General features: G+C 38.8%; 1 protein-coding gene across 4 annotated transcripts; it reads right to left on the bottom strand.

The window, feature by feature from the left end:
* Positions 1-1,149: 1,149 nt before the first annotated feature.
* On the bottom strand, positions 1,150-25,533 carry LOC129746403 (protein daughterless-like). 4 transcript variants are annotated; one of them, XM_055740045.1, is made up of 10 exons: positions 25,339-25,533; positions 25,088-25,273; positions 24,631-24,999; positions 24,041-24,115; positions 17,936-18,323; positions 17,784-17,871; positions 17,394-17,513; positions 6,144-6,289; positions 5,956-6,071; positions 1,150-5,365 (listed from the first exon to the last, which is right to left on the bottom strand). In XM_055740045.1, exons 1-10 carry the CDS (start codon positions 25,381-25,383, stop codon positions 5,363-5,365), a joined length of 1,536 nt encoding a protein of 511 aa, XP_055596020.1. In that variant the 5' UTR covers positions 25,384-25,533; the 3' UTR covers positions 1,150-5,362. The 4 variants fall into 4 exon arrangements, with proteins under 4 accessions (XP_055596020.1, XP_055596018.1, XP_055596021.1 ...); XM_055740043.1 differs by having other exon boundaries at positions 1,150-5,362; positions 17,394-17,498; XM_055740046.1 differs by lacking the exon at positions 24,041-24,115 and having other exon boundaries at positions 1,150-5,362.
* Positions 25,534-26,012: the final 479 nt, after the last annotated feature.

Raw genomic sequence — 26,012 nt, 5'->3', positions numbered from 1 at the left:
GATAGAAATTTAATCGAGAATTTATGTAAATCACAATGTTAGGCTCTAAATGGTTAATTATACTAATGAATGATAGTTTTGAAAATAAAATTAAGCAAATTTATTAGCAAATGTGATTTTTAAATATATTGAAACTTTTTCATTGCTATCTCAAATATGTAATTTGGATTGGAATACTGAATGGAAAGTATGACCTTCTAATGAAATCTAAAATTCAGATTTAATTGAAGTTTGTTTTTCGAACCGTTAAAACGATGAAATGACGAAAACTTTGGAATTCAAATATTATAGTACTTTTAATTTTATTTTCACTTTTTAATAATATGCTATGCAAAGAAACCGGATTTAGGTTTATGTGACCGAAATTTGTCGTTTGAATCTGATGCTGCTGCTATTTCGTTGGTTTCGATAAATGCTCGGCATTCCATGATCTCCTATCTGGCAGGCGAAACAACTTCCGGCATGCCACGGGGGTAACTTCAGTTGAGGAAAATATATAAGCCGGCAGCATTCGCCATTACTGAAAACGAAAAAAAAAACTTAACTTCTCTTGGATGATCGAACAGTTTCAGGTACAAAACACAAATTATTTTACATACCTGATAAACCTTTGGAAATGTTTAACAAACACCGCCTTTTTGTGCGCTGGGTTTTTGGAGCAGCAGCCGTCGGCATCTGATTTTTTTTCCCCGGCAATATGACCCAGATCCGAACTTAGCTTTGATGAACGAAATTTCCACTTACGTCGCACAAATCGTCCGTTTTTCTTCCTGAAGCAGCTTGCTGTAACCGTGCCATCCGATGATGGCCATTTTCGAACCGAAATTCTAACCCGAAATTCTAAAAACTTACTTCGGAAAATCCGAAGCGAGAGCAAAATCCAAACAACACCAGCAAAATTCTACCATTTTGACATGTGTTCATTCGGTCACTCACCTAGAGTGAACCTCTGTCACTTTACCCACAACGACTCCGGGAATAAGGTGACAAATCTCACGGTGACTCGAGGTGAGGTGACAATCGTCACCTCATGCGCGGCGCAGAATAAGGGCCATTCATTGTTTCGGATTCTTGTTCTTATCTCTGGTGGAAAGGAAAGCAGTGTTGCCTGGTTTTCGGATCAATAATGATAAAGCGTTGGGGGCGCGGTTCGATTATTATGGAAAAATGGCACATTTATTTTCATAACATAATATACACTGTGATTTTGTTTTGCTTTTTGCTGATTTTCCGTTTTTATCCACTCTCTCGCTAAGTTGATCTTGCTTTAGTCGTCGTCCGTTCGCTTTTATCTTAGCTTTTTGTTTTTTTTCTGTATTTACCTATACACTGGTGGATCGGCAGCACTGAACTATATCATCAGTGCTGCCCGGGTGAGTCATTTTCAATTATCAATCGTTTTATACTAAGTTTCTGGGGATTTTTTTTATCTGTTTCACTTTCTCTTTTATTAGATTTTGCTTTTCTTATTTATACACAGAAACGTTTGATTGGTTTATTTGTTGATTGTTGGGGGGTTGTGATAAATACTTTTCTGTAGGTTTTGCTTCTCTGTCTTGATTTAGATTTCAATAGTTTTTTTTTGTTTGTTCATCGATTCTTCACTTGGGTTTCCTTTGCCGTTCCTTCTTATGTATATATGTATATAGAAGGAGCATTAACTTCACCTTTTCTGTATGTTTTGATTTTCTTGTTTCATTGATTTTCAAAAGAGTTTTGAGTGAATTCTTGAAATAGTTGCTTACTGGCTAAAGTTTGTTTGTTTTTGATACTGATCTATTTAGTGTTTTGTGTCTGTTTTCGTTCTGTTTGGTTTTTTCTTTTGCACAAATTTATGCTGTGCTTGTTTTGATTTCACATTGAGTAGCTACGTTCGTTCACGTTGTGATGTTTTTTTTCTTCCGTTTTTAACACTAGTTGATTTAAAATGGCCGTTTCTGTTTCTGTTACTCAGTTAAAAACATACCTAACAGTTCAACAACGATAAGCTCAAAACAAATTTAAATCTTCAACTCTTCATAAGTCTCTGCGAGCATAAATTTGTCCTGATTTTAATCGAAGTCAAGGTAAAGGGAAAACTAATATAAAACAATACGAAATTAAACGCCCGCCAGTGCTGTCAGAAATCTTTTTGTTCCTTCCAATAATTGCCATTAAAAATAATGTGCCTCTGGTTTTGATTGCTCGCTACCGCTTTCTCTCGCTCGCTCGCTCTCTTTCGTTTATATTCTCTCTCGTTCTCTCGCTCACAAGGGTATGCGCGGATGGATTTATTAGAACACGTCGATTATGTGCACAGAATTTCACTTTCTTTTCCCTTCTTCTAGTTTGGATTTTTCCAACCAATCAAGAATTTGAAAAAAAAAAAAAAAAACAATTCCTATCTCAGAAATATTTACCCTACATCAACATTCATGCGCTCTCAGTTGTGTTTTTGTGTTGCTTCTTTTTTCTTCCTCTCATTCAAATATAAAACTGTTATAAAATAGGATTTTTTTTCCACATAAAATACTTTGTTTTGCTTTCTCGCTTAAAGTCTCCTGCCGATCACTTTCCGAACGGAATTTTTCTTCTCTTTCGGTTCAAGTTTGGAGAGCTTAGTAAAATTAAGTAAATGAAAATAAACGTTTCTTGTCGGAAAGAGAACTAAGGTCTATAGTTTCACTTTCACCGAGTGTTCAAGTTGCTCGACTTTATTTATACAATCAATAATATATTTTTCTTGCGCTTGAACTTTTTTTTTCGCTTCCTTTAAGTTTGTCTTGCCTTTCGTTTCTTTCTTTTCTGTCGAAATTTTGCACTATTATTGCGCGGAAATTTCCAGGTGACGTGGTGAAATGCGATCCACTTCGATCGACTGTATTTTCTACAATAAAAGTTTAGCACGTTTGTTGATTCATTTTTTGTATTTTTCTCTTCTTTATTTTTTTTTAAGAATATGCCGTCTCTTTTTTCCATTGAAAAATAATAATAAAACTATCAATATAAAATACATGTATCAATAGATGCTTTTAAAATGAAAACTAAAATAAAATTAATAATAACTAATGATAAAATTTTTGCTATAAGTTTCGTTTGCTGCTGCTGCGTTTTTTCCGCTATTTTTTTTCCTCTTTTGCAATGGTCTGTATTGTAATAAATTTTATGTCGTCCTGTGTCAACTACTTAAAAACTAAAGTTAAAAAAAAAAATAAAACATTAAGTAAATTTTCTCGGTTTAGGTTTGTCGGAATCCAAGCAACCTTCCAAACGAAAACTATCTTTTCCACTTGCAATGGAAATGAAAATGGCATTCTTCTTCCCAGTGTTCGCTTTTTCGTTTGTTTGTTTGTGGAAATCTTTTTTGTTTTTTCTATAATTTACATATAGTTGTGATGCTTTAATACTCTAGCTACCATTTTGTTTCCTTCTTTCGTTTTCCTTTATTTTTTTAATATAAAATATTTAATCTAAATTAAACGAAATTCTTTAACCCTACATCTGTCATCGCAAATGGAAAAGACACTTCCCATCTGTGTCTGTGTGTGTTTATGTGTTGTGAATTTTGGTTTCTGTTTTTTCCCAAAAGTTTTGAATTGTGCCACACTTTTGTAGTGATTTGTTTTTTATTTCACTGTGCCAAATTTTGGTTTTCTCTCGCTCGCTCCACATTTGTGCATTCTCTCTTTTTCATTCCGCTCTCGAACATTTGTTAGATTTATTTCTTGATGTTTCAATACCGTTTTTGTTTGTCAATGTTGAAGAAGGCTCGTTATTAGGTTTACAAAACCTTGAAAATATAACCAATTTTAATCGAAACGTTGGAAATTTTGTTTAAACATGGAATATGAAATCTGATTTCAAATTAAATTTGAACTGTGGTTCATTTTAATTTTATTTAAAAATATAAAACTAAAGCTAGATTTTTAACTATTGAAGAAAGTACACTTTTACAGAAAAAAAAAAATTAAAAAATTAAACATTTTTTTTATTTTAAACGTAGATTCATAGCCACCTTCGATTGATAGATTAAATCTGTTATACTTCCCAAAAAACTTCCCGAATCCCTCTCAAAGGAAAATGAAGTCTTCTTTTGAAGCATTAGCAAGAAAGTGAGAACATGTCTACAAAGAAATTTTTTTTAATAATATCACAGTACAATCTGAAGGAAGCCAGTCGTAATTTTTTTTTCGAAAAAGTGACAACTAGTATCTTTTTTTTTATAAATTCTACCGTAATATTATTGAATTTTGTACAAGAGTTTTGATATTTCAAATCCACAGAAGCAAGCTCAAAACAAAAACCCAAAACATGGCACAACAGAAATAATTTATTGAAATCATAGCCTTTCGAATTTTTGGCGAAAGTATTTAGGTGTCTATTTAAGGAGGGTGTGTACCATGTTATAAATTATAAATAAATTAAATACCGTTCGAAACAGTCGAAATCATTCAGAGCAGTTGACCTCACTGCAATAAATAAGTTCAAGTGTTCGCAGCGTTTTTGTGCTTGAATAAATATGTGTATAAAAGTGCAATGAACAAGTTTGGCGCTGTTTGAGCTTGTCGTTTTTTTTTTTCGTGAAAAACTGTACTTCTCTTTCTGTTAAAATTTTGAAATCTGAGGTAAGATGGAAATGATAATTATTTGGCTTTTTTTTATTGAACCCATCTAACATCTTCTTTGACAAATTAACCGACGTTTCGATCGATTGTGGTGGTCTTTCTCAAGGATGAAACTGCTTACAGAAAGTTGCCTTGAAGAAGACCTTCAAAACTGGTCGAAACGTCGTATTGACAAACGCTTCGAAAATAATTCCTCCAAAACTCTGACGTAGTGATATGGACAAACTTTCAAACAAATGTTCCGACTCACACCCACACACACTCTCAATCTCGCATACCAAGAGAGTTTGTTGCTTTGTTTCGTTTCTTCCATTGTTTAGATCCAATCCTCACAGCCACATCCACCACTCGGGTAGGGCCATTGCCTTGGACATTGCCGAGGAGGAGGAGGGACCCGGCACACACTCACAAGTCGTCCCCCTCCCTGCTGCAACGTTACTACTAACACTACTGTTGATGTTGTTGTTGCTAAAATAATATGTACATGTGTTGTCGTGTAGTCGCTGTAGTTGTAGTTGATGATGCTGTTGCTGTTGCTGCAGCAGCTTCGCTTCATCGTCTCGCTGTCCTTCTTCTTGTTCTTCTCTTTTCAGTTGTAGTGGTAGTGATAGCAACGAGCGTTGTTGTTGCAGTAGCTTTAAATTTGTGCCACCGCTAGCAGCGCCACTGTGTTATCTTCGAATAATTGAGTTATTTATGCTACTAGTAGTGTGCTATTGTGGTGGTCCGGGGTTGTGCGGTAGATTTGGCGGTGGACCCTACTTATATCAAAATTCGTCGTTGCGTTGTTGTTTGTTTTTTTGATACAGGTAGTGGTTATTAAGGTAGTCGTCGATTGGTTTGATTTGAACGTAGTAGTAGAGTAAAAGTAGAAGTAGTAGTAGTAGGTAGTGTGTTGATTGATGGAAGGCGTGTGTGGTCGATTACACAGGCCACACAGGTGTTGTGATCCAAATCAGACCGGGATCAGCCAGTGTTTGATGGGGTAGGCAAGTAGGAAGAAATTGAAGAAGAAAAAGATTGCATTTAACATTCACATGTAGTAGTAAGATTAACCTTGCTGACTTAAAATCTATACACAGCGTGTGTAAAAAGAAGATACAACTAGCATTCTCCGGTTGGTTTCGGCCTATTGCATACTCTCGACACGGGACACCATCCCACCGATTAGCCGTCGAATCCCACGCGTTCTTTCCCTTTTGCTTATCGCCAATCAATGCAGAATCAAGTTTTTTTTCCTATTTACAAGAAATGCGCCACGTCGATCGGTACGGATAAAACCCACACTCGCAACACCGTCCCACTATTCAGTATCGTTCGTTCACTCTCGTTCTTGCTTCAGATTACTTACGGGTAGTGACGGGTACGGTGTTTGGTGCAGTATGTGTGGCGGGAGCTTGGGTCCGTCTTCGGCCTTCTCTTCCTCGCGCCGCTTCAGACAGGCGGCCTTGGGGTTCAGGTTGCGTTCTGAAAATTGATAACAACAAACAACACTTATGAACTTCTTCATTCCACACTTTTAAGACAGTAGGATCTTACCTCGCACTTGCTGCTCCAGCGTCATTATCACCTCGACGGCCATGTTCAGTATGCCGAGCTTGGTTTGCGGTTTGTCCGACTTCAGGTGCGACATGCACATCCGTCCCAGCTCCTTGAGCGCTTCGTTGATGTCCCGGATGCGGATCCTGGAATAAATCGAAAAATAAACAATTTGAAACACTTTCATGATAACTTTAGGTTAATTATTTTCGCATAGTTCTGAAATGGTTACCACTAACACGGACATCCTAATTAAAAAACTCTCCAAATGTTCGTCTTACAAATCATTCTTGTGTAGCATTATAATTAAGTTTGTCTAGCTATTTTGTTTTTAACGTGTAGTGAGTGAGTCAAAAACCTACCAAAGAATGAGTGTTTAGAAATAAGAGTGTAATTGTCAAACTCGCACATGGAAAAGAACAACATAAACAAGGAGGAACAAAAACCAAAACACATCGTTGAAAGAATCGAACACCTTGAGCAGTTGGAATCGCCATTGCTCTTTCAACAGTTTTTGGTGAATCAAGAAATTCGCCATCCCGCCACATTCTGGATCAGAAGCCACCAACGAAGGAGGATAAATCGTGTTGACTGATTGAAAGGCAAAGCAAGATCGAGCGCAGAACAATCCACCCTAGGAGCAATAGAGCCTACCCGAGCGGAATTAAAGCCGTAGGTTGACAGTACGGTGCCGGTTGTAAAAACGGAACAAGAAGACGAAAGAAAAATTTGCTGAGTGAATCAATTCGAAGTTTTCCTTCCAAATTGCATCAAAATCAGGGATTGAAATGCTCTTGCTCAAGCGGCTGAGCATCAAAGCTCTTGAAGCTCGAGAGCGAAGAATGCTGGAGCCAATTCTAGCCCACCAATAAATGCTCAAATTAAGCTCAGACCTCTTCTGGCTCTAGGAGCCACGGTTTTGCATTTTGCTTTGAGTTTGTTAGCTCAAAGAGCCGAAATTTCTTGAGTTTGATGGCTCAGCAAAATTGTAACACTTGAGCCAAATGATGTGTATTGACTTTGCTATTTTGATGCTGTGTGAGCCAACGGCTTTTTTTATGCACCAGGAACTGTGGAAGGGCTTGTTGGGATTAATAAAATGAATGTTAAAGATTTCTTGTAACTGGTAAAAGTTACCTGCACTAGTAACTATGAAAATGGTAAAATTTACAATTTTTCTGGAAAAACGCCAAATGAAAGGGCTTGTTGCGAGGATTAATAAAATCAATGTAAGAGAGTTCTAGTTACTAGTGAAAGTTACCAGCACTCGTAACTATGAAATATTAAAATTTACAATTTTTCGGGAAAAACGCCAAATAAAAGGGCTTGTTGCGAGGATTAATAAAATCAAAGCAAATGCGTTAAAAAATTTGTCAATTTAACTATTTCATAGTTACTAGTACTGGTAACTTTAACTAGTTACTAAAACTCTCTAACATTGATTTTCAAAATCCTCACAACAAGCCCTTTCTTTTGGCGTTTTTCTTGAAAATTTGTAAAGTAAGTAGTAACTATTTCATAGTTACTAGTGCTGGTAACTTTTACTAGTAACTAGAACTCTCTAACATTGATTTTAATAATCCTCGCAAAAAGCCCTTTCATTTGGCGTTTTTCCCGAAAATTTAAATTTTACTATTTCATAGTTACTAGTGCTGGTAACTTTTACTAGTTACTAAAACTCTCTAACATTGATTTTAAAAATCCTCACAACAAGCCCTTCCTTTGGGGGTTTTTCCTGAAAAATTGTAAATTTTATTATTTCATAGTTACTAGTGCTGGTAACTTTTACTAGTCACTAGAACTCTCTAACATTGATTTTAATAATCCTCGCAAAAAGTCCTTTCATTTGGCATTTTTCCCGAAAATTTATAAATTTTACTATTTCATAGTTACTAGTGCTGGTAATGTTAACTAGTAACTAGAACTCTCTAACATTGATTTTAATAATACTCGCAACAAGCCCTTTCATTTGGCGCTTTTCCCGAAAATTTGTAATTTTTACTATTCCATAGTTACTAGTGCTGGTAACTTTAACTAGTAACTAGAACTCTCTAACATTGATTTAAATAATCCTCGCAAAAACCCCTTTCATTTAGCGTTTTTCCCGAAAAATTGTAAATTTTACTATTTCATAGTTACTAGCGCTGGTAACTTTAACTAGTAACTAGAACTCTCTAACATTGATATTAAAAATCCTCGCAAAAAGCCCTTTCATTTGGCGTTTTTCTCGAAAAATTGTAAATTTTATTATTTCATAGTTACTACTGCTGGTAACTTTTACTAGTTACTAAAACTCTCTAACATTGATTTAAATAATCCTCACAAAAAGCCCTTTCATTTGGCATTTTTCCCGAAAATTTGTAAATTTTACTATTTCATAGTTACTAGAACTCTCTAACATTGATTTTAATAATCCTCGCAAAAAGCACTTTCATTTGGCGTTTTTCCCGAAAATATGTAAATTTTACTATTTCATAGTTACTAGTGCTGGTAACTTTTACTAGTTACTAAAACTGTCCAACATTTATTTTAAAAATCCATGCGACAAGCCCTTTTTTAGTTATTTCACTTGTGCACAAAAAAGTAGGCGTTGGCTCGAACGGCAGCAGTGAAAACAAGCTCAACGAATTTGAATCGGTTGAGCCAACAAGCTCAAGCTCCTCTGGAGGCATGAGCTAACGGGCTCACGAGGCAAAAAAGAGCTAAGGTTTCTTCCCAATAAGAGCTTAGCAATACGAAGCTCCGGAGACAAAAACGATAGGAGCTTCGTCAATTGCTTTGTAAGCGGAGCTATGGAAATAAAGAGCTATGAAGCTCGCTCAAATGAGCTTAATTTTCGTTCCGATTTCCAGTGCCAGAACGTAACCACTAGCTCGGCTATCATCCGGTTCGTTGGAAGTTTTTATTGGAAGAAGACAACGACCCCTCGTGGGTGAGTAGTAATTTTGTTTGTCTGATAAAAAACGAAAGTAAAGCCATGATTGTTGAACGGCAGGTCGTTGTTGGAGAGCCGAGTGTCGTTGTTCGGGAGCTCAACGCACTATGGTGCCCAGCTCATTCTTTTGGCCAAGCCGGAACAGAACCAGCCGGAAGCAGACAGCGGAGGTGCTCCAGGCAGTGGTGCGTGCCCGTGGAGCAGTGCAACCAGGCAGAGTTGCCAGAAATTCCGTGATGTTAAGCTGTGATAAACCTGTGTCCGAGCTGTGATTATGTTGTTATTGTTTGGATGTTTTAGTAGGATACGGGCCCGTGAGTAAAGCCTAGTCCACACTAGGCAACTTGGACTGCGATTTCGTTTGCTGAGACTTGTTTTTGTTTACATTTGATGATGTCGCGTCTCAAGTCTCCCGACAGGTACGGGAGACCTTCAGCAACCAAGATGTAAACATAAACAAGTCTCAGCAACCGAAATCGCAGTTCAAGTTGCCGTGTGTGGACTAGGCTTAAAAATGTTAAGCCAGCTTAGGTTTTTAATATGTCGTAAGAGTAAATTGTGATTATTACTGCAAAGTTTTGGATTTTGAGTGTTTGTGTTTTGGGTAAAGTTAGCCGTGCAGCACACACTAAAAATCAGCGGTGCTCAACTTGTTTCATTTGCGCCCAACAATAGAAACCCATTTATTTGTGCTACCGTATACGAAGAAATATGTTTTGAATTTGTGATTAATGCTTTGTTTTGGTGATTTATGCTAAGTTTTGTGATTTCGTGGATTTGGTTTTTTTTTCCAACAACCACGTTTTAGTTTAGTTTTATTGAAGATTATCATAATTTTAATAATTCAGCATGGATTTCACTCATTTGTCAGATAAGGAAATTTCGTATGAGCTTGCCTTGCGTCATGTAGTCAATGTTGGCCTTTGACGCATAGAGCAAAAGTGCTCATATAAAAATCTGTAGTGCAAGAGGATAATTCAAGAGACATAAGACACTTCGATTCCAATCATGTCATGACTCCAACAAATTATTTGGAAATTTTCCAGCGTAATATTGACAGTATTCAACTTGTTTTACTTGTGGTGATGTGACGGTTGTTGAGAAGATCAAAACTTCTAGCGAGCGAATGATTTTGAATAGAAGGTGAGCAAGTTGATTTGTACATTAATTGTACAAAATTGTGTCTATAGTCCAGCCAAACACTATTCTGTAGAAAGCAAGTTCTTCATTAAGGAGTAGATCCCTTTTATCGCCAGGACTAGCTCATATTTTAAATGCATCCAATCAATTGGAGCTTATCTTTTTGCAAGTCATCTTTATGTCCTAACTATTCAAAATAAATGAAGACATGTCCTTTAACAAGCCATCTTCTTTATCGAACTGCTTAAGCCAATAGGACTTGTATACTAGGAAGCCACCTTCCGGTGAAAACTATTCAGAAACAATGGACACTTGTCCTCCTACAAGTCATCTGTTTTCCGAATGAAATCGAAAATAGGAACTCTTCCTCGAGCAAAATTGAAGCTTCAATTTAAATTAGACTTGTCCTCTAGCAAGCCATCTCTTAGTTAGAACTGTTGAAAATCACCGGAAACATGATTCACTAAGTTTGCCAGAATTTGTTCAGCACGTATCCGGGCAATTTTATCTAAAAACCTGTGAAAAAAACCGGACATTTGATTTCGAAATTGTCGCCCTAAAATCCGGCAAATTTTGTAAAAATCCAAGAATTCCTCAATAAAAATCAAGAAAAAAAAACGATTTTTTTTTTCAAGAGCACTTATCAGCAGATTTCAAATAGTTTTCTAGGCTTCAAAAAGACCTTTATGATGATTAAAAAAAACTATTTTCGACACATTTTTTTTTGTATTTTTTGATAAATTAAGTGAATAAATCCGGGATTTTTTCAATGAAGGCCGGCAACCGTGTCGGACCGGATTTTTCCCAAGTCTTGTGTTAAGTATCCAGGAAAACCCGGATAAAGCCGGGCAATCTGACAACCCTAATTTTCACTAGCAATTCATCTTTTTCAATTGAAATTTATCCAATCAAGGGAGACTTTTCCTCTACCAAACCTTCTGTAGGTTTTTTTTTTTGTAAACAGATTTATTTTAGATTTTCTTCACTACAAAGCATACATTTTACAGATTTTCGCAATACAACCTAAAATCTAGTGCGCCTACAGTTAAGTCATTGCTAGCATCTAAGATGAAGTTTATATAAACTATAAACAGTTTTAGCGCTTTCTTTCTACTCTCTGCTCTAGTATTTCTCAATTCAGGAATGGCGAAATCACGGAAACCTATTCTCCTATTCAAAATGGATTCTAATTTGGGCTTAAGAAAAGACCACAGGTGATCTATCCTACTACATCTGGAAAATTTATGTTCCAAATCTTCGGTAGCTACCAAACAATGCTCACAAATAGCACTATCCGCTCTATTCTGTCGAAACATTAACTCTGCGTGCGGTATTCTTCGATTAACCATCAGGTAATATAGTGATTTCTCCATTGAAGATAGATGTCGATTACGAATATTTCGCCAAACTCGTTTCCACTCCACCGTTGGGTTCTCCTCGACGATTTTTGGTGTTTTTATTTTTCCTCTGAAGATCTCTAGAAATGTTGTGGAAGATGGGTTTGCTCGGACTTGGTCAGGGATGTACGACAGCACACGAGAAATCATTTTGAGACACGGATATAATGCAGGAATACCTCCAGGGTAAGGTGGATTAGCCAGCAACACATCAAATGTTGAAGCAAAAGGCATGTGTTCTCGACAGCGTACAAAACGGTTAAGCAAAAGTGCTTTGCATTTTTGAACTGGGAGATGAAGATTTAGACCACCTTTCTCGACTGGAAGACCAAGCTGCTCCATTGAAACTCTGGTTGGATGCCGTTCCCAGATAAAGTTTCCAATTTGAGACGTTATCCGAGCTGCTGATGCGTTTGGGATACCAAGGATTGATGCCATGAACCACAATTTTGACGTTACGAAAGTGTTGATTAAAGTTACTTTTTGAAACAACGACAGGATTCGTGGTTTAAATTTCCACATGAGTTGCGATGTTTTTCTGATGACATCACCCCAGTTCTCTTCAACGGTACGCTTCGAAGAATTGAAGAAAATTACACCAAGAATTTTCACTGAGTCACAGAGGTTGAACCATCCAGGGGATCTCGTACTTTGTTGTGTTCCGATGTTGATTGCCATTGTCTTGTTGGTGTTCAGGACTGCTCCAGAGCATAGCCCAAACTCGATAAATGTGTCCCAAATCCTTTGCAATTTGTTATCGTTCTCCACGATAATCGAAATGTCATCAGCGTACGCCAATACCAGCTCTTGTGGGTGGTTACATATAGGTAGGAGCTTTTCAAGGAGAGGGTGCAAATACAGGACAAAAAGGTGCATGCTTAGAGGATCACCTTGCCTTACGGATCGTTGGATGGGAAAGGAGGGGGACAGATTTCCGTTTATTAGTATTTTAGAAGTCGACTTCGACATGATTTTATCCAACAAAGAAACAAACAAAGGGTGCAAATGCAAACTTCTCAAAACACACAATAGATAGGATTGATCAACACGATCAAAGGCATGATCAAGGTCAAAAGAGATGAGTCTTCCTGATTTTCTTCGACAGTTGTATTCTACAACACGGTCTTTGATTGCTGTCAATGCTTCGAATATGTTGCGATTTCTGTTTGAACATTTTTGAGATGAATTCAAAATATGATGTTGTTCTATTACCATCTCCACACGCTGCTTGAGAATCCGTGATAGCAACTTATAATCATAGTTCAACAAAGAAATCGGACGGTAAGCTTTGATTGTATCATCAGTTGTTTTCTTCTTGGTCATCACTATGACTCCTTCCATAAAACTTTCCGTAATGTTCCCATTTAGAGCTTCATTCAAAATCAAGTTTAGTTGTCTATGAATGATATCAAAAGCTTTCCAATAAAATTCTTTGGGGATACCATCATTTCCAGGAGATTTTCTAGAGGCACTTGATTTAATTGCAAAATAGATTTCTTCAGTTGTGATATCTCGCATCAGTTGACGATTGGTTTCAGAATCTGGCGGAATCTCCCTGTTAACAGGAAAACTCGAACTGGTAGTGACACTCTGTCTACTATACAAATTACGAAAATATTCTGTAACATAGTTTTCTATTTCGGCTGGATCAGTCAAAACTGTATTTTGATTTTGGATAGTTGAAATATTACTCTTTTTTCTACGTTGCATTCGTTCGCCAAGATGAAACGAAGAAATCTTTTCACCTCCTATGTACACATCGTTCAGGCGCTGGAAAAATCTTGAGAATCGATTTTGATGCAATAACATTTCAGCTTTGACTTTGTTCACCTCGGTAGTTGATTGGGGATTATTCAAAAGATTATTATATGCGACCGTCAAATTGCGATATAGTAATTCGTTTTTGGTATGAAACTCTTTGAAGAGTTCATTAGTTTTCCACTTGAAGAAGCTTCGTATTTTGGGTTTAGCGCATTCAATCCACCAGTCAAGCCAACTTCTATAGCGTGTCCGTTCACGTAACCAGCGGTTCCACTTTTGCTGGAACTCTTCTAAGTTTTCTTCTGACAAAACATGGGATCGGATTGACCAAAACCCACGATCAGGTCAAAATTATCCTTAATCAATCAAGACTTGTCCTCTTGCAAGCCTTCTTTAGGTGAAAACTTTCCAATAACCAATGAGGACTTTTTCCCCTGAAAGCCATCTTTTAGTGAGAACTATCAAAAATTGATGGGGACTTGTCCTCTTGCGTGTTTTTTCTCATTGAAACTTTTCAAATAAATACGGACTTGTACTCGAGCAAGCCATCATGTTGAATAATAATCCACCTTTTTTATTTGAAATCTATTATATGAACGGAGGTTTGTTTTAGTCGAAACCATATACAGACCCCGTTCGATTTTGGCATCATTCGATTTTGGCAACATAAAATTTACGGGCGTGTTGCAAAAAACGAACGGGGTCTGTATTCAAAATTAATCGAGACTTGTCCTTTTGCAAGCTATTTTTTCTATTGAAGCTTATCAAGTCAATACGGACTTGTCCTCTAACAAGCCATCTTTTGGTCAAAACTATTCCCTATCAATGAGGTCGGTCTACCAATAACCCACCGTTTTTGTATGAAATTTATCAAATCAACGGATGCTTGTTTAAGTTGAAACTATTCCAAATCAATCGAGACTTGTCCTCTTGGAAGCCATCTTTAGGTGAAAACTATTCAAAATCAATTGGGACTTGCCCTCTTGCAAGTCTACTTTTTTTTCAATTGAAACTTATCAAATGGAAATTTGTCCTCTAGCAAGATCTGCTCTAGGAAACAGCATGCCTATGGTGCCTATGATTTAATAAATGTTTTGGAAAGGTTTTGGCCTCCTGAGTTCGAATCATTTGCCAGATTTTTTTTTATATTCGAAATTTTGAAATTGATTGAACCAACAAACCTACATGCAAAAACAAATGCTTGATTTGAATCTATTTATTAAGTATTCAGATTTTGTCTAGATATTATAGATTCAGAGATATATAGCTTAAAAACAATGAATTCTACAACTTTTAGAAATTTTAAAATATAACACTACAACTATTTCTGACACCGCTGCAGATTAAATATTTTAATACATTCAAGAACGGTTGGACGGGTTAAGAAATATCTAAGTTTCATTTTGGGTTACAATTTCGTCAAAATTGCCGTACTTATTTTGCAAAATTAGAAATAATAAACAATATGAAAACTTCTATAACTTTTTTCTCAGAAGTCTTAATTACTCACAATCTTCAGGAGAGTGGATCATTGAAAAAACCTTTAATTTTTCAATATTTTTAATATTCTAGGATTTTTAAAATCATTTTTTATAATTATTTCGAAAACAAAAGCTGCAAAAAAGTAATTGCATATTTAAGATCAGCGCCCCCAAATAAGTCTAAATTCGTTCTTAAGTTTTTTGCACCTCGGAGAAAATGTAAATTTTGTGTCCATGTGATATCTACACAGTAAATTTTTGCCTCGACTTCCAGCAAAAAAAATTGCTGAAAACGTCCAGCAATCCAAATTTTTGCTCTGATTTTCCAGCACTTTGATCTAGATTTCTGGAAAACCAGCTGTCAAACTCGAATTTATTTTTGTTTTTGCCAATAATTTTTCGTTGCGCGTTGCGATAAATGTTTGCCTCCATGTTCCAGCGATGAAGCAAAAGTATACTTTTTCGAAGAGATAAAGTATTTCGTTAGTTTTTTTTTCAGATTGAGCATGATGTCCAATACTCGGTGAAAACCCACTGGCACTACTGGCAGATATCATAAATAATTTTAATTTTGTTATAAAAAATTAAATAAATCGCTGAAGAAAAATTAACAAACAAATTTCTTTCTATGAATATGATTATCACGGGCGTTTAGTATTGAAATTTTCATTTCTAATCTAATTTGGAATCCAAAAATTTCCGGTAGTTTTTTTTAAAGAATATGTTGAATTCCAGCAATTAAGTTTGCTGGATTTTCCAGCCATCAAAACTGCGGGAAATTCAGTGGAAAACCAGCGGGATAAAAACCAGCACAATAAAATTTACTGTGTATCAGAAAATCAATGAACATCCTATTGAGCGAAATTATTAAAATTTTAACATTTCCTTGCAAGCTATCAATAAATAATAACTTTTCAAAATAGATGAAGCCTGTCCTTTTGCAAGATATTTTTTCTTTAAAACTTATTAAATAGATTGGGATTTTCCATTTAGCAAACCACAGATCTCGAACTCAAACAAATTTTTTTTCCGTTAATATCAAAAGAGTTAAATTTCTAACTAACAATTGTTTTACGGTTTTTTTCATACAGAACAGATGCTTAGTTTGTTTAAAAAAAAAAAAGGAAAACAAAATTCACTGGACACATAGAAAATTGTGCAAATACGAAATTCAAATTTCAAACAATTTAAATAAAATAAGGAAAATAAGACAAAGCTTAAAACACAAACAAAATGCATAGATTCGCGTTACTGATAATTTAAAATATTGAAATCTCCTTTAAGACGGTTTTATTAAAACTATTATTAGGAGAATGTTTGAAATGGGCAGTACATACATTTATGGTACCCATAATAACTTTTTTATCTTTACTCGTATTAACTGGCGGTTCTCGGAAGAAATATGGGAAATGACTTCTTCTTTAAGGAAACCAAATCTGTAGAGCAGTCGGTTCATGTGCATAAAAATTAGAGCGATAAACTTGATTTTGCAGTTTCGCTGGATCAATTAATGGAGTCAAATTTTCATACAAACTTAACTTAGGGATCCTTGAGCGACCCCTTATAGTTGATCAAAATGGGCTCCAATTTAGCGTGGAGCCTTTTGGCAAGCCAAGAAAAAATTTCAGCACCCAAAGTGTCGATCCCGGAACATGTGAAAAAGTTTAAATAAGATTTAGCTACATTTTAGAAAATATATCAACCAAGGTTGAAATATTCAAAAAAAAAAATATTTATAGTTGTTGCGGCCAAGGTTGCCGAAAAATCTATAATTTCACAGAATTTTGAGGCAATTTTCGTCACAGAATCTGTGTCACAGAACACAGAATTTTTAGAATATTCACAGAATTTTGAAATTAGAGACGTTTTTTCAAAAATCAATTTTTCGTGTCAATATTAATTTTGTATATTTATCTTTGAATTGAAAAATTATGATTAAATTGGTGATGTTGACATGACTTTTGAATGAAATTTATTGGAAAAGCATCACAGAAAACCGACACAGAATTTATGGGTAAAATCACAGAAAGTCAGAATTTTTTTCGCCAAAACACAGAATTTTTTTCGGCAACCTTGGTTGCGGCCAAACAGCATTGTTGTTTGACTCCATTTGGCATATTTTTCTAGAACATACTTGTATTTAGCTGTAAATCAAATTTTCGCACTCTCTTCTACATGGCTTTATGTTGTTGTGTTTCAAACCTCAAACCATCAATTGATTTGCTACCGAAATTGGGAATAGTTTCTCGAATATATTAACGATTTTATAATGAACAAAAATTTGTGATCCTATTTAGGTCGCCGCTGGGATATTTTCTTATTTAAGTTTGTGGAATGTACAATAACTCAAATTTTTCAACATCTTTTCGTTTATTCTACCCAACGTGCTCTAGTTTTGACCTTTCCACCTATCAATACATTCATTTCTGTCCTCATTAGGTACTCTCTAATTAGAATTAGAATTTGCCGATGTGCCATAAACTTAAATATGAACAAAAATTTTTGTAGAAAAGAAAGACAATTGTTCATCACTCACCTTTCCCTCGCATTGTTGGCCTGTCTCCGTTCCTTCTCCTTGCGGTCCTTCTCCATCGGGTCCAGATCGTCATCGTCATCGTCGTCGTCGTCAGCACTGGAACAGCTGCGCGAATTTTTACTAGAGATGTTAGTATGTACGGGGTGGTGGGGGACAAGTAGATGGTGTTCGCAAATAAAACGAAATCAAAATCGTAACAGGAAAGGAAATCCGATCACACAACAAACAAACGACAAAATCATACCACAGGAGTTGTGAAATGAAAAAGAAAGAAAAAGGAAAAATCGGAATTACTTTGACTATTCCAACTGAAATTAACTCGTAAATTATAGAACCCATAAAAAGAATCGTAGGAAGTAAAACCGAACAAAACGAAAGGATTGAACTTACTATTTCCGTGGCCTTTTGGCACCTTTTGCTGATCCGGGTACAGAGCTGCTTGGTTTGGTGTCCGAATCTGGGGGTTCTTTGCGCTTTTCTAAAAAATAAAAGCCAAATATTTGAATATTTTTAGTGTCTCTAAAATATCATAAATAACTTACTGGTACTGCCGCCACCGGGGGTGCTAGGGAGCCGTTCCGTTTTCACTGGGACCAGACCGCCGCCGGGCACGATCCCGGAACCGGCCGTCGCTAGGTGATCACTGGTTGACGAGTTCTGCGGGTGGTGCTGCTGCTGCGATGGGTGAAGGTGCTGAGAACTGCTGGGGCCACCGCTTCCGGGACCACTGCTGCTGCTTCCGCCGGCACCGGGAGGTGGAATGATCGATACGCCGGATGCTGCGGCCACTGCTGCTGCTGCCGCTGCCGCCACACTGCTACCGTAGGGACCGGCCCCGTCCAGGGAGGACAGCGACACGCCGACCTGGGGCTCGCAGTGATTCCGCAGGATGTTGATCGCGTCGTCCAGCCGTTCCTCCATGCGGGTGCCCTGGAATGGAAAAATTGAGAGAGAATCGAGTTAAAGCAAGTTACGTCTTGGAGGTATTCAATCTATACAGTAACGGAACGATCTTTATTGTAAGGGCAACGGGGTTATAACTTCAGAAGTGGATAAAAAAACGTTACTAAATCCTAAAAAAGAATGTTTGATCATGTAGGTAAGTTAACATTCCTTGAATTGAGAGCTACACATAATTAAATTATTTCGTATGCTTTTCTGGATATATGCAAGGCTTATCAAAACTAGAACAGCTATTTCGAACAAGGCTGTATAGACAGTAGACACTTAAAATTTTGAGAAACAAATAGAAAAATTCGGGCCTACGTTTTCCAGAAAAATGAAAATGAGTAATTATATCGCTAGTTAAAACTACTCTGCCTAAAATCCATTTAGATGATTATCGAAAAAACTAAGTATATCTTCCCAATTCCAAAAACCTTGAAAACCTTCGTTATTTATGGTACCTGAGGCCTTAGCCATAACTGCGTAACGACCGTACACCCAAGGTAGCTACCACACATACATGCTTCTAAAAGACCGTGGTTAATGATCTTGGTAAAATCGTATTACATAGTTTTGGAATGATCCACTGAACTTTTGAAACGTCCTGTAGTACGAGTCCTTACCAATCCAACGTTACAGTTCTCCAGGAGACTTCTGATTCGATGTGGGTACTGAATGGCTCAACATAGGGACAAAAGTGGGAACCTTATTGGTGCCGTTTTACCTTTAGAAATTCAGGTTCATTTCGTTAGTAAGACTTTTACAATAGGTATTAAGAACTGATGCAAATGTTGGAGCGACTTAGCGCCTTTCTACTAAAATAAAAATTCAATGGAAGGTGAAACGTGCTGATACCATTATACCTTACGGTTTAGTTTAATGAGAATCAATGATGAGGTCAGGCGTCAAGTCTTCAGGAGGAGTGGTTTGTGTGGTCAATCTCGAGTCTTTGTTACGACATGAGGTCGGGTCTCGAGCCTCAAGAGGAGAGATCAGGTCTTTAATCAACAAGAGGAGGGTTATAACTGGCTACCTAAAGTCATTACGAGAAGAGATCAGATCGGGCCTTGAGTCGTAAAAGGAGAGATCAGGCCTCGAGTCGCGAAGAGGAGAGGTTTATGTGGGAATCTCGAGTCATTGCGAGGATATATCGTTTATCAAGTCGTGAGAGGAGAGTTCAGATTTTGAGTCGTAATGATGACAGGTTTTGCTGAAAGTGGTCTCGTCTAAGAGTATTGCCTTGGAGCGCACTACCGCGAATAGACCTCCCACTATTGAAGGATAGTGTTTAACAGTTCGAGGTGGAAACTAGGTCTGCGGTCCCAGGTGGAGTTTACGAAGTAGAGGGACCCATAGACCCAGAGCAAACTGGGGAGACGCCGAAGGGTACGCCTTGCCTTTGGAATACCATCCGTAAACCGGGATTTACCACCTGTGGTTACCAACTAAATTTAAAAAAAGAATCAATGGTGAAATAGTGGAAGGACATACGCGTGCTAGCGCGCTCCACAACAAACTAAATGTCTTTTCTCATGACTACTCTAAGCCTGATGACTCGTAGCTCCCACAGAAAACTCTCCTCTTGGCGCCTCGAGGCCTCACCTTTTTTTCTGACGATTCGAGATCCGATCCCTCTTCGCCATGACTCGAGGTTAACGTACACATACTTCTCCTTTACACGACTCGAGAACTGACCCTTTCTCGTAACAACTCGAGGGTAACAAGCATACCACAACTCTTCTTGACTTAAGACCTGATATCTCTTCTTGCGACTCGAAACCTCTCTTCATAAAGAATCGGGGTTAAACAAACACACTTCTACTCTTGGCGACTTGAGGGCTGACATCTTTTCTAACGACACGAGATCCGCCCTCTTATCATCAAGATTTGTGGTTTGACATCTTTTGCCCGTCGTGTGTCGACGAATACGACAATCCTACACCAACTCAAATGATTCGTCCAGTGTCAAGAGCGACTTTACTCCTCGGATATTCTCCGCCAGTAGAATAACGTTTTTCCAACAACCTCCACTACGAAGAAGGTTGAGTTTTATACGACAAGTTAGATCGTTGATAAACGCACCACTCAGATACCCTCGAGAGGTGGAGTTATCCTTCTCTCGAACGTGGTCTCGAAGATCTAGTCTTATCCTTGTAGCTTCAAAACGTGGGATCGAACGCACACTTCTTCTTTTCCTTTGGTAACCCTGTGAATTTAACTCCGCAGTTCTTCTGTGTAACGTGGTTCAGCCTTGGTTAAACAAAGGGCGCCGGACCCATGAGTAAGTAAGTTTAATGGTGAAAGGTCATACACAGCATACTCAATATCTTTTCTCATTACCATTCGGAGCCTGAACTCTCCTCTAACGGCTCGAGAACCGACGTCTCATCGTAATGACTTATAAATTTGCAAATAAACCTCTCCTCTTGGCGACTCGAGGCCTCATCTTTTCTCTGATGACTCGTGATCCGACCACCTTTCGCAATGACTCGAGGTTAACACACACATACTTCTCCTTTACACGACTAAAACCTGATCTCTCCTTTAACGACTCGAGAAATAACATTTTCTCGTAACAACTCGAGGTTAACACGCATACCCCCCCCTCCCCTCCTCTTGTTGAATCAAGGCCTGAGCTCTCCTCTTGCGAATCAAGACCTCTCCTCATTAAGACTCGGAGTTAAACACACACATCTACTCTTGGCGACTCGAGGCCTGACTTCTTTTTTAACGACTCGAGATCCGACTTCTTATCACGAATACGTCATGCTTCACCGACTAAAATAACTCACTAGGAGTCGAGAGTCACTCTACTCATCGGGTATTCCCCGTCTGTAGAATAACGTTTTTCCAACAACCTTCACTACGAAGAAGGTTGAGTGTTATCCGACAAGTTAGATCATTGATAAACGCTCCATTCAGATACCCTCGAAAGGTGGAGTTTAAACGCGGCGAACCTACGGCATTCACTACGCAGAAGGTCTAGTCTTATCCTTGTAGCTTCAAAACGTGGAATAGGACGTACACTATCTGACAGTCCCCCGCCAAAGGGACCAGTCTAATCCGACCGTTGTCCGGTCTTCTCCATTCCCTTTGATAACTCTGGGATTTTGACCCCGCAGTTCTTCTGTACGTCTAGTGTCGCTTAACCTAGACTCACGCCTGTCATAAAGTCATAACACACGTGACTTTTAAAGGCCTTAGGGCTAGAAGGTACTTAAATCGCGATGTATAAAGCAAGTACCCAGCAAACAACTTCTGGCTTATGCGATAAGTGTTGTAAAAATTGGACGATATACAACACTTTTTACCGTACATCCTGACAGTATGCGAGAGAGCGCAAGTTTTGCTCTCAATGCATGCAAACCGCTGCCAGCGACAATATTTGCTGCTTCTCTCATTGGACAGTTTAACCAAATGGACTTAGAAATCTTAGAAATCTGGTTGCACTGCTAATCGCAGAGAGAACAACAAGGTTGTTTTCTCACTTGAATCCCGCACGCGGGAGACAAATTTGCAAACATGGCGCAATTTTTACGATCATTTACTTGGTTTGGTAGGATTTACGATTCGCATTAACATTGTTAACGAGTTGAGCTGACATTTCTAATGCGATGTTATGTTTGCTGGGTAATCTTTGCAACCGGTGACATTTAGTAGAGCTAAACAGAGGATTATCGAAACATAATTGAACCATAGGCTGGCTCTAGAGTTTAGTTGGCCGACCTTGTTTTTGTCTTGGGAATACAGCTTTCAAAAGAATGTATGTACCCAAATCCAGTTCGCGACTAGGAATCGCTAGCACAACTGGCCTGTTCAATTTCCAGATAACATTAAAAATGGCGACAGTCAATCAGCTACGGTAAATAAAGATACAGTGGTTTGAATCTGCATAATTTTTAGCCAGAGACTGACGTTGCGTTCTGTTGGCTTATTTTAAAGTTCAAGTTCAGTTTATTTTCGGTATTTAATGACGCAAATAACCTCATACTCAAATCTGGGACTCCAGAGCGATCTGGCGTGTGTATCAAGAAGTATGTTCACCCCAGAGCGTCGAGATATAATCTGTCATGACGTTCAAAGCGGACGTCAGATGACTAGAAAGTTAAGTACAGGTACGTGGTAGACCTTTGTTAGGTTTTCGACGACAACTCTCTTTCAGGTCGACAACTTTCCAGTAATTCCCAATCCAATTACCTCCACCTGGCTCCAGCTAGAATACCTTTCATGGCTTTGGTATTGTGGCTTTGGACTAGTGGTTCTGGCTCGAGGATCTTCCATGATTATGATCTGACAATCTCCTAGAAATTCCGTCTCCACGACCTTCTATGGCACCTGGTCAAATATCTTCGGTTCGACGACCTTCCAATGGATTTTTGACCCAAATAAGAGGGATCGGTGAGCTACCGGAGGAAGGTGATCTTCAGGCTGGATCCATAAACGGTTTTCGGACAAAAGTTGTGAGAAGTTGTCAGATAGAAACCGTCAGGACGGATCCACTTGAAATTCGTCGGTCCGCAGCCATCGAAGGGCGAAGGGACAAAGCCTGTTCGATTCAAACTCGAAGAATTGGCAACGTCGCAATTGAGCCACCAACGAAAAAATCATCACCGATCACCGCCTGCTACTTGTTTGTCTATTCTAGGCCATGCATAATAAACGCCGCGTACAACCGGCGTCGGCGTACAACCAATGATACCAATGTGCCTGATTTTTCAGGATTTGACTGATTTTTCGAGGCCTTTTTCCGATACTTTGACGTATCCTGATTTTTATTTCACCAGTCCCTGGTTTTAAAAACAAAAATGTTAGCAACCCTGCGTATAACAACAATTGCTTGCTGTTGCGTCACCCAGTAGGCAGTGGAAATGTCCGTTGCGCACACAGATATATGTGTGCGTGTGAATGAATCGGTCATCCATCCAAGCAACCGGCGTGTTTGGCTTTCCATTCAGATCCATTAAGGTTTCCGGCCAGTCAAGACGTGGCTCTTTAAAAAGTTAAGAATTTCTCTTTGCAAGTTAAGATTCCTTCCTACAAGTTGATGTAAGTTCCTTCCAAGTTAAGTTTTCCTTTCTCATTGAGTTATGAATCCTCCAATTAAGTTCAAGTGTGAATAGTGTGAATAAAACTGTAAATAGAGAACAATTTAGTGTCTCGTTCTTAGTTAAATTTTCCCCCCATTTGATATCCGGTAAAGTGTGTCTTCGAACTTTTTGAACGGTCCCGAAATTCTAGCAAAATACAGTCCACGGCTCTTTCAAAGCCACTGAAAGGTCACCGGACTGTAAGCCACTGGAAGGGCGTCTAGCCAAGAAGCAGCTGAGAAGTCGTCGAGCCGCGGGAAAGGAAGCCGAAAAAAGGGAATTGGAGTCCTCCCTCGAGATGAAGGCGTACTGCGAATGCCTGTGTGGAGGACGAGTGTTGATATTCGTTGTATCGTTGACGACGAATACTACTTCAACTATTCCGAGAATGATCTAAAATAAACTGGTATGCATCCTAATTCAAAATATTTAGAAGATTTCAAGGGCTAGAACAATTTTGAACTTTCGTCAAAAGGTGTCTAAAATTTGGAATAAACATAAATCACCAACTATACACACTATTCTAATCTAGTATCCCTACAATCTCCGAGGTCTAATCCGACGGCTCAACCAACAGGACCGATTGGGCCCTAGCTTAAAAAAATACAAACTTACCGTTCCATTTTCCGAATGTTCTCGGAGCAACGATACAATCGCATCATCCAGCGGTTGGATCTCGGGCGAGTTCGCCTGTACATTCGTGACAATTTGGGATGTGGGAAAAACATAAGAGAAAAGAAAAAAAAGAAAATAAACAAACATGCATATCAAAAATAAGGGTCAACTCTTGTGCAAGACGGGGAAATAAAAATACAACAATATTTTAGAGGTTAGAGTAAATACGTAGATACACTAAATAGGTGGGAGAAGAATCTTTTGTTTTGTATTGAATTTTTTTCACTGACACATGAGAAGCTTCGATAGCAAAAAAATCAACAAATATTTTTGGAAAATTAAATAACTGTGCGCAACCAAACGAAAAAAAGGAATTTTGAGAAAAACATCTTCAACATAATCGCAGGGCGCAAAGGTTAATTGAACAAGTAGGAGTCGAATATTGCAAAGGGATTTAAAAAAAAATACAATTTTTTTTTCTTAGTAAAATAACAAAATCAAGAAATGAAAGAAAGCTTTCTGGGGACAAATGACGACGGGACACCGAAAACAGGGATCACAAGAACAGAACATCAATTGCATCAAATTACCATGTGCTGTAGGCCTCGATGCACCAGCTCGGGCGCGTAGGAACCGTTCGGTAGCCCGTTGAGGGCAGCGGCCGCGGCCACCGCAGCTGCCGAGGAGCCCGCCGCCACGGAGCCACCGTTAGGGTTGATCACAGGGTTGATTTGTTGCCAGGGGGTCCCGGCTGCGGCGGCTGCCGCTGCTGCTGCTGCTGCCGCCGCCGCTGCTGCAGCCGCCGAGGAGTCTGTGGCCGCGGAACCTCGCGAGGACCCGGGTATACTGACACCGGCGGCCTGCTGCTGCTGCTGTTGTGATGTTAGTGGAGGAGGTGAGTTCACTGGTGTTGTGGGGTTCGAGCCATAACTGCTGATGCTCTGATCAGTGGGATACATCTAAGGGGAGATTACGCGACCAACCGGATGAGGAATGTTAGTATCAAGTAACGGTTCTAGAGAATTTCTAGGGTAGGGAATAACTTACCGTTTTAAGTGCATTGCCAACGAGGGTATCACTTTGTACAATTGGACTATGTTGTGCATGCTGATTGTGGTGGCCTGCGAGGGCGTTGTAGATTGCGGGTGAGTTTTGGCCTTGGGGACCGATCGACGGTATCTGGTTGGTATTTCCACGGAACGTGCTCATCGGTGGAAGTGCTTGTGTTTGATTCTAGAACAAAAGAGGAAAAAATTAGTGAATCTACCATAAAAAGATCCAAAAAAAAGATAACTCACTTGGCTTAGGTGTCCCTCCATGTGGGCAACGCCGACCGGCGACATTGCGTACTGGTCATGGCTGTGCTGTGGTCCGGCACCGGCCAGATGTGATGCGTGAGTTACGTTGTGGTAGCCACCACCTGCAGAACTGCCCGGCCCCGGATGACCGCCGTAGGGCCCACTGGGCGACGCCGACGGGTACCAGGAACCTCCGGGGCTGTCGTAGTATGCTTCCGGCTGGTAGAGGGCACCTCCGGCCTTCGGGGAGGTGTACCTTTGTCCGGCAGCCGAACCCGGCCCACCCGGGGGACCTCCGGACACTGGACTTTCGTGAGTATATTCCTCTGGCGTGTACTGTAAGTAGAGTAAAGAGGGAAAAATGGTTAAATTTTGTGAAATAGTAAAACTCTCATCTTGACATTAGTTGTGATGAAAAACATCTTCCCAGGAAGACCTTCGATTTGAAATTGCATACAGGTTTCCAAAAAGGTGATCGGCAATGGAGTGAACTTGGTCTAATCAGTTTTCACTCTCTCATTATGAAATAAGTCCATTTGATCGATTTTAAAAGGTCGTTCACCTCGCCTGGATTGCGTCGAGATACGCGAGATGCCAAATAAGATACGTAAGGAAGTGAGGTGACACGGTGAAACATAGGTAAGTCGTGAGAAGGTGAGTTGAGACATACACCG

Source organism: Uranotaenia lowii, chromosome 2, assembly GCF_029784155.1.
Source record: "Uranotaenia lowii strain MFRU-FL chromosome 2, ASM2978415v1, whole genome shotgun sequence".
In the NCBI taxonomy this organism is placed as follows: Eukaryota; Metazoa; Arthropoda; class Insecta; order Diptera; family Culicidae; genus Uranotaenia; species Uranotaenia lowii.
This window is presented reverse-complemented; position numbering and strand designations above follow the sequence as displayed.

What these genes read in the sequence shown, in the direction of transcription:
- LOC129746403 (XM_055740043.1), bottom strand. Translation starts at nt 25,383, where the DNA reads ATGTCGCCGGTCGGCGTTGCCCACATGGAGGGACACCTAAGCCAA. An exon ending in TTGGCAATGCACTTAAAACG is followed by an intron (nt 25,000 to 25,087) that starts GTAAGTTATTCC and finishes ATCTCCCCTTAG; the next exon opens with ATGTATCCCACTGATCAGAG. An exon ending in GCTGGAGCAGCAAGTGCGAG is followed by an intron (nt 6,072 to 6,143) that starts GTAAGATCCTAC and finishes ATCAATTTTCAG; the next exon opens with AACGCAACCTGAACCCCAAG.